Source organism: Limulus polyphemus, unplaced genomic scaffold, assembly GCF_000517525.1.
Source record: "Limulus polyphemus unplaced genomic scaffold, Limulus_polyphemus-2.1.2 Scaffold2007, whole genome shotgun sequence".
Lineage (NCBI taxonomy): Eukaryota > Metazoa > Arthropoda > Merostomata > Xiphosura > Limulidae > Limulus > Limulus polyphemus.
The window spans coordinates 35,889-45,206 of NW_013667617.1; the positions used below are offsets into that span (position 1 = coordinate 35,889).

At 31.3% G+C, this 9,318-nt stretch overlaps 1 protein-coding gene and 1 long non-coding RNA gene across 3 annotated transcripts in view; both read right to left on the bottom strand.

The window, feature by feature from the left end:
• Window positions 1–2,406: 2,406 nt before the first annotated feature.
• LOC106465637 (serine/threonine-protein kinase EDR1-like) overlaps window positions 2,407–9,318 on the bottom strand; it is a 51,089-nt gene continuing 44,177 nt past the window's right edge. For both annotated transcript variants that reach the window (XM_013925872.2, XM_022393577.1), the window contains exons 3-6: window positions 4,474–4,643; window positions 3,122–3,342; window positions 2,616–2,773; window positions 2,407–2,513 (exon numbers count right to left, since the gene is read on the bottom strand). In XM_013925872.2, coding sequence (XP_013781326.1) covers window positions 2,421–2,513; window positions 2,616–2,773; window positions 3,122–3,342; window positions 4,474–4,643 — 642 coding nt within the window. In that variant the 3' untranslated portion in view covers window positions 2,407–2,420. The remainder of the gene's footprint in view (window positions 2,514–2,615; window positions 2,774–3,121; window positions 3,343–4,473; window positions 4,644–9,318) is intronic.
• LOC111087320 overlaps window positions 5,106–9,318 on the bottom strand; it is a 15,932-nt gene continuing 11,719 nt past the window's right edge. Inside the window, exon 3 of the long non-coding RNA XR_002612027.1 lies at window positions 5,106–5,269. This is a non-coding gene — a long non-coding RNA (uncharacterized LOC111087320). The remainder of the gene's footprint in view (window positions 5,270–9,318) is intronic.

The window sequence follows — 9,318 nt, forward strand, 5'->3', positions numbered from 1 at the left end:
CCAAACTTTTTGACACAGATTCATAAAATAGTAGTTCAATAAAATTTTGAATGCGAGTCAACAAACGCGATGACATGGCCTTTGACCCATGACCCATTGAGATAGGGTTAAAGGAATTCTATGTTTATTATTTTCTATTGTCATTATTCATTGTGTTTACTTACCTACAGTCTACCATATGATGTAGTTTAAAAAAGAAACTGGCAAGTTAACCCTAGAATTGCAAATACATATTCACGTATCCCATCAGATTCTTAAAAGTATATTTCTACATTATTAATGCACCAGATCACTTGCGTTTTCAAACTTTTCTCAGTTCCAAAAACCCTAATAACATAGGAATCACAAACAACAAAATATATATAAAAATATCATCAACATTACAATTAATCCCACTAATTACTGCCACGGTTTCCTGTGTATCTTAGTTAGGCAATGAGTGATTTCACCCTATTTGTTTTAGTCAGTTTTTGACCATGAGTGTTCTAACAGGAAAGAAAACAAAACTGCTCACTAAGATTCAATGTGTGTTCCCACTATCAGTTAATGGCATGAAATTAAGACATTCTTGTTCATCTTTAAGTTGAACAAAATCTAAACAGAAGCAGTTTCTGAAATAATGGTTTGCCACGTGAACTAACCCTACCTGGCAAATGCACACAAAGTTTTAAGAATTTCAGTATTTGTTTGATAAACTCACATACGAGAATGATGCATTAAATACTTTGTAAAGAAAAGGTTTGTAAAATTTAACTAAATACATTTTAAATACCTTGATAATTATATTGAAACTTTAGAGTACAGGAACTGTGAATAACTTTAGCCTAAGTATAAAAGCGTTTGGTTTCTACCATTACATGGTATTTAGGGTGACTGAGTTAATTATGATGCTAAGCTCGTGGATACGAACTCAAGTTACAGATCATTAAATAGTTTCTTTTCAATTATATTAAAGTTGGTCAAACATAGCAGAGGCTCAACTCTTGAAACTAAAAGCGTGAAGTAAATAATACTCTTAATACCTTGCTTTCAGTTGCAGATTTTATGACACCATATTTGAAATGCCATATGATATAATATAGTTCATGCATTCCAATAAAGTAACTTATATTATCACTGAAATATTGCACTATTTTACAAAAATATTAGATAGTTTGAATTTGGAGATTATTTAAGTTTTACAGGCCTACACTGTGAGAGATTAAAACCATCACTGATTGCATTATTGTTCATGCCCTCCCATGAATATCAGTTACTTAAACATTAATGGTGGTATTTAACGTTAAAATGACAATTATCTGTATATATTATTGAAGTTCCTTTAAATCTTTATAAATAATTTCATTGTTTTACTACAATTTTAAATTAAGAAATAATGAACTAATTGAATGAAATTTACAAACTTACAGACTACTAGAAATAAAAGGCAATATTATATAAACACATACACATGTAGTAAATTCTTAGGCCTAAGGCACATCATATATTTAGGTACATTTGTAAGCTCAACCACATGTACTTGTGTTAATATGAAACTCTTATATTTAAGCCTCACATGAAAAAAGTTTGTGTTGTTCGTATTTCATTACAAAAATTGTTTTAAAGAAACAAATATAGGACAACACACAGAATAATATGTTCAAGCAATTTTGCACTGAAAAACAATTGTCGAGCAATATCTCCTCTTGCTGGCCAATTATCGTGGTTATCCAACAAACAACCGTAACCTTTTTTTTAGCCAGACAATACAAACTGGTTATCTTAACTGCAGAAGGTAGATGACTTACACATAAGCATGTCTGATGGATTAATTTTGTGTAATGGCTACCTCTATTTCAATATATCTTAATAATCAGCTCCTACAATGCCTTTGAAACATAATCTTTTATAATCAACACTAAATGTATGCATTTAATCAAATATGTTAATAAAAAGATCTGATCAGATAGGGCTGTAATAAAATGTTCATTAAAATTACTAGGGAATCAAGAATGTTGTTCTGATGATATCAGTCACTAGGAAACAATTATCTACTTCGCAAATGGCACTTGATTTGAAGACTTCAATGTCCAGAGAGATGCATGGCTCTCAAGTCATTATTTGGACATTCAGTAATGGAACTTTAAATGTCAATTCCATGTTAATTTTAGAAAATCATCTCACATTTAAAATGTGCACATACAAAAAGATCTTAAGTAGATATATATATAAAATTTGTTAATTGCAATATGAATTAGGCCTGTGATTCAATTATGGTGAGAACAGACGATGATTTTATGACTGAAAATTAACTAACTGAACCAATTTTAATAACATCTTTTAAGATCCAGATTAAAGCATGCTATGACCACTCCACCTACACAAATAAAGATACACTATCAGTTATTGTTCCTGCTGGAGGCTTTATAAAGTATGTTATCTCACCTTTCTTCTTTTGAGAGTTGAATACAGCAACCAATGATTTCTCTCAGTTCATGATTTTCAACCTTTCCAAAACTTTGAGGTGGAATACCCTAAATACAATATAGAAGTACTTAAATTCACTCTACACATTCCAAACTTAAAGCAAATCTTAGCTCACCTTAGGCTACGAAATGTAAGAAACCACGACTTACGCTGGTAACCCTCTTATAAATCTGGGCAGGCCCGCTGCACTCAGAATATGGATACTCAGAGGTAGCCATCTCCAGCATACACATTCCAAAGGCATACACGTCTACTGATTCATCATAGTGTTCTTCATACATTTCAGGTGCCATGAATTCTGGAGTGCCTGTTGTGGTTATTACAACATTCTGTCAATTGCTTAAAACAGGGATGATTACTGATATATAATTTAAAATTTACTCAGCTAAAAATTCTCTTCCCTCCCATGACTTCCACTGAGATCCATCAGTCGTGTCTCATCAAAAATAACCTGAAATTTATTCTAACATTCCCAAACCACTTTTGCCAAGCCGCTCGGCTGATTTATATTCAAATTAATATAATTATGGCAATAATTTTATTTCCTTTACACATTCTGGATTTATTTCCAAACACCACATTTTCCACTAAACTAACTTTGATCTAATAAAAGGGGGTTAATTATTTTCTTGGTATTCCATTCTGTGCTACCTACCTATAACACTTTTCGCAAATGATCTATTTTTCAGTGTGGCAAGTCCCAAGTCTCCAATTTTTACTGATCCAGTTGTCCCGGTGATAAATATGTTATCACATTTTAGATCACGGTGGATGATGGGAGGTGAACGAGAGTGAAGAAAATTCAAACCTTTCAAGATCTGTTTACACCATGACTTCAGGACTTTTAAGTTGATCTTTTTAAATCGACGCAAATACCTAAAAATTATAAAAGTACATTTATCAAAGTAAAACACACATAAATATCTGACAGACTACACGATTTTCCTGTAATAGGTTTCACTAAACAATGTACATTTACCAAAGTAAAACATGTATAAAAATCTGACAGACTACATGATTTTCCTGTAATAGGTTTCACTAAACAATGTACATTTACCAAAGTAAAACATGTATAAAAATCTGACAGACTACATGATTTTCCTGTAATAGGTTTCACTAAACAATGACAATATTTGTTCGTGGCACATTTATATATCACCCTTCCTGAAACTCGTTGTTTTCATTTCTGCAGTAAATTGTTTACTGAGTCAACAACAGCATTCTTAAAACCCCAGAGTCTGTGTTAGCGAAATATAGCTTCACAGCTCACAAGGAGAAGACCACCTTTTCAAAGTAATAGAGCTTTCAGGGCATTCATTTAGACTTGTAAATGATGAAACTTCTGTTTGATTTATAAATATTAAATGAAGTGCTTGAAGCCAAGAGCTGATCTTTGTGTCTTCCATAAATAAGGTGTACTGTATTATTTCTTTATTGTTACTTTAATTAACAGTATTGGCTAGAATGTTTAATGTATATCATTTTATTACTTTTTTTATTATCATACTTTCATTATAAAGATCGTTTTCCAATGTTAGCTTAACATATATATATTTAGGGATAACGTAAATTTCCTAAGCTTGGCCAAACCTTGTGGGATATCAGAATTACCGTAATAAAATATTGTTAACAGCAAGTGTATCCAACTGACGAAACAATCAATACATTCTGACCTTTATAAGAGAGAATGTAAGAAGTAGGTAGCTTGCTCTGAGCACAAGTTAATAATATTTAAAAAGACATACAAAAACTAATATATTACATAAACTGTCTAATCAACCCATTCAAAAATATCTGATTCGACCATTTCCTTATTTTTTCCGTTAAACAGTTCGTTGAATTACAGCAACAGTAGACCTATACTATAACCTCAAAATACCTGAACTATAAGAGTATAAATTTAATCACCAAACCATTATCTTTTGAATATCTTATTTTATTTTCCAATGAAAAGTTCTTTACTCAAAATTTTGGTTATGCAGTTCTAAGCACAAAAACACAGCTTACGTTTTTAGAGTTCCTGATGTCATCAGTTCGGTAATTAATACTAGATACTTTTTCTTTGGGAGACTCACTTCCCAGTAATCATAAAAACGAACAATATTGGGATGCTGTAGTCCTTTTAACATTTCAGCTTCTTCTCTAAACCTCTGTCTCTCACTTTTGTTAAGTCGCTCCTGTTTTACAAAAGAAAATTATAATGAATGATTCAAGTAGAAAATAATAATCTTATCTGTTTCTCTTAAATAACACTTGAAAAGTTTTTTTAAAAAACATTCTGTATTTTTTGATTGTGTAAAACACAGAGAGGTTACAAAAACTATTTCTTATAAAAAACAAATTTTCCAAGTTATTTATATTCTTCCATTGACTTAAGCTCATTTGTATAATTTGTGAATATGTATCAATAATGTTAATACAAAAGAAAAACCTTAATTATTATAAAAAAATCACTTTCAAGTGTAAAGTATCAGATCACCATGTTAAAATACAACTTATATAAAACATTATACAGACTGGCTTGTCATCAACCTCTCAAGTGTGAAGTACCTAACCATTGTGTTAAAATACAACTTATATAAAACATCACACAGACTGGCTTGTCATCAACCTCTCAAGTGTGAAGTACCAAATCACCATGTTAAAATACTACTTATATAAAACATCACACAGATTGGCTTGTCATCAAACTTAAGTGTGAAGTACCAGGTCACTATGTTAAAATACAACTTATATAAAACATCACACAGACTGGTTTGTCATCAAACTTGAGTGTGAAGTACCAGGTCACTATGTTAAAATACTTAATTAATTATTTTGATGAAAACTAAAATATAAGAAGAGAGAATGTTGCTAAAAACTTATGGAAAGAAAAAGGTAAACAGACAAAAAATTTGCTAACTTCATAATTGATAATAACTAGAAACTTGTTGAAGAATATGACCAGACTATGCTATTATTCCTTTAATAAACAAATACTAAAAGATGTATATTAAATCATTAAATGTAATGGAAAATAAATGGTCAAATGAGCAAAGACTTTTCACCTACATTATACCTATACGTTTTCGTTCATGAAAAAAAAAACATTTTACAAATATGAATAACATAAAATGAATACCACTATCATAGGCCTATCTTCACAAAGAACGATCAGCTTTCCCATTGCCTTTTGAAAACAAATCTGTAGGCTATTTTCAAAGTCAAACCAGCTATCTTTTCTGTATATTATGGCTATCTCTAATTTTGTTTAACTGCTAAATAAATTTAAAATTTTTAAACAGATTCTCCATTACAGCTTTACAATGTTAACAGAATTTTAAAGTGTGTATTAATTTATATTTTATCAGTTTATTTCAATGCACATTCTTTATGAATTTCTCAAAAACAATACTTTAGGATATACTTTATCTTTGAAGGTTTCACTAGATTGTAAACTCGTTAATTTGAGTATTAATCTGAGTTAAACCTAAGAGAAGGTGACTATGATCATCAATCTCTCTCAGGCACACACATTTGTTATGTAATTGCACTGCTGAAAGACTGACCACGTGTTGTGTATAATATCACATAAGAGATTCATACATTAACACAGACTTTTTTAACAAAATATGTGGTATTATTATAAACTACATAAAACTGAACAAAAATGATAATGTTAAAGAATCATATTTTTATATCTGATTCTTTGAAAATTACAGAAAAATTTCCTTCATGCTAAAGAGTGTACAGAATGACATTATTTCATGTTTCATACTGAAAGTATTTTTTAAAAAGATTTTTACAGGAAGTTGCATTTTGGCCTATTTTTTTTTACTTTTTTTTGTACTTCATGTGTTTCTAATATCTGTCTACCCTCCCATTGTTTTAAAATTTTTTCGTATATTTCAAAGGACCAAACAACAAGTATTAAAAATATTAAGTACTTCCTGTCACAATAATCTCAGTTTAAATGTGATTTCTATACAGCTCTTAAAACTTGCCACATTTCACCATTATTCAATGCGACAAATGGCCGTCACTACATTTTGAAAATGGTATACATTCGTTCATTTTAGTTGTATGTAACGATATTGATTCAATACTGGGAAAGACGTTCAAGCATAATATAATGAAGATGTACACTGACGCCCTCTGCAATTTCCATAAAACAAACTCCTTTTTAATTATATACATATATATATATATCTAGAGGAAAGAACAGTTAGTTAAAACTTCTTAACTATTAATAATTTAAAATTCGAACTCTATGTCAATAAACGGGTTTTGATGCCCAGATACTTAACCAATATTAAATATCCTATCTCCAATTCAAGTGCTACTGTTTCCATGATAATTTAAGTTCTTAAGCTTTTGTTTGTTGAATTTCGCACAAAGCTACTCGAGGGCTGTCTGCGCGAGCCATCCATAATTTCGAAGAGGTAAGACTATAGATAAGGCAACTAGTCAACACCACCCATCGCCAACTCTTGGGCTACTATTTACCAACGATAAGCAGGATAGACCATCACATTACAACGCTATTTTTAAACAGGAAGAATATCACAATTTCGCTTTTCATGTAGCAATACATGTCAAATGATCATATTTCCGTGAGATAAATGGCTTAAGAGCGTAAAAATGAAAGAAAACAAACGAAATGATAGATTGATTGTATAATTCACCCTACCCCACCCCCCTTAACAGTCGTTGAAATAATTCTGAAAAACGACATTTTTGGTTTGTTGTCGAGTCCCAGTCTATCGCTTTTGTTGCTTGTGATTGGCAATCAGAATTTGTTTGTTTGTTTTTTCTCCACATTTTACTCTGAGGTACATAATCAGCGTCAAAAATGTTTATCATGCCTAACTCCCCTCTCAAAGTAAAGTGAATAAAAACCTGTTTATTTTTGCAGAATTTCGCGGGTTCAACTTGTCTTCAATAAAAAACGTTAGTCTTGCTTGTCAGTAAACACGACAACGTTTGATGGATTTTTATGGCAGCACACCTTTCCATAAAATACACAGACATCTTTCTGACGTTATTACCACTTAAATCAGACCAAAAATCCGGTCCGTCTTTTTTGGAAAAAAAATAGATTTCGAAGTTTTCATTGACACTAAAAATGTGACATTAAACATGAGTAGGCTTAATCTATCCTGGATAGACAAGGTAACAAATGAAGTTCCCAGTATGGTGAATGTGAAAAGATACAACAACCACCTAGTGGTGAGACGAGACAACATCAAGCGAGTCCTACCAGAGGATCAAATAGAAGGGAAAATATATCGGGAAGACCAAAATCAGAGTGGATAACAAACGTTAAATAGTGGATTGAGATAGTAAAATATGAAAATCTGGTGAGAAAAGCACAGAAGTGAAGGATTGTGGCAGCCAACCTTCCTCAGGAAGACGGCACATGGTGATGATGATGATGACGCATAATCCATATCTTTTATAGGCCTACTATTATAGGGGCTGAAAGATGCGAACAGACAGACACAAACTTAGCTTGAAGAAAGTTTTGCATCATTGGAATCTCCTTTTTTTTTACATTAAGTCAAATTTGTTTTTTCGCTGTACGGGTAATAACGACTTTTTTTTTGTATCAATTTGAAAATCAGAAATTTTGTTTGTTCAAACACACAATCACTGAAATAACTCTTAAATGATAAAAATACAACAGTGCCATTTTTCTACAAATTTTGTGATCGATATGTAAAACTAATTTTTTTGACTATGTAAGGCTTTATTTGAAATTATAACTATATAATAAGATTCTTTAACCTCACACCTATTTTGAAAATAGTTTTTTTAGATACAAACGAACAAATATTTAAATATAATCATTTCCGCCAATAATATGGATTTAACACTTTTATGTGTGGTTTATTCTTTAGAAAAATATATAGAACAATAACAGTTTTGTAACAACAAGTTTTTTAAAAACTTTGTACAGAATAAAACCTAAACTCTTGTTCGGCCCTCGATTTAATTGGTATAATCAATCACTCTCTCAGCTAGTCAAACTACTCAACTTATTTTGTAATTTAAAATCAAAGACAATAATCAGAAACTTACACAAACACATTATCTGTGTTGTTTCGATGTGAAATTAAACCTTTAACTAGACAATGTATTTTTGAAGTATGAAAAATTATTTTATTTTTGCTCTACATAATACTTATAATTGTATTCTTCTATGTTTATTATAAATGCACAACTGAAAATTTGTATGTATCTCCCCATGGACCTACCTAATGAACCTCCATACCAAATTTGGTGAAAGTCCATCCAGAGGAGACGAGGTAGTGGTAAAAAACGCAAAAACGCCCAAAAAAACTGCAAAACACAAAACTGAACATCTGTATGTACCCCCACATGGATCTATTGAACCTCCACACCAAGTGAAGATCCATCCACACCCTGCGAAGTTGTTACAAGGACATATAACAGACAGTAGTATTATATTCATATTTATTCATCATAATTCTATGCATTTAATAACTTTAATACCAGATGTCAGTTATTGTTACGAACTGTTGCCTAGATAGTTTTATCGCCCAGTACATTGTTGCCCGAAGAAGGCACCGGTAAGAGTGCCAAAAGCTTGCAAATAAAAAAGTATTTTAACACAGAGAAAAGTCTGTGTATAATAAAAATAATACCCAAGTGTACACCCTCAGAATTCTCTTTGCAAAGTTCCAGATGTCTCGGCTTTTGGCGCTGAATGACTGACACACAAACACACAGGCTGTTTTATTGGTATAGATGTAATATGAAAGGCTAGAAAAGAAACTGAAAAGTTACTATACTTATATATTCGATGACGAGGAACCCACTTTGAGACTAATAATGGCTGGAGACGGCTTA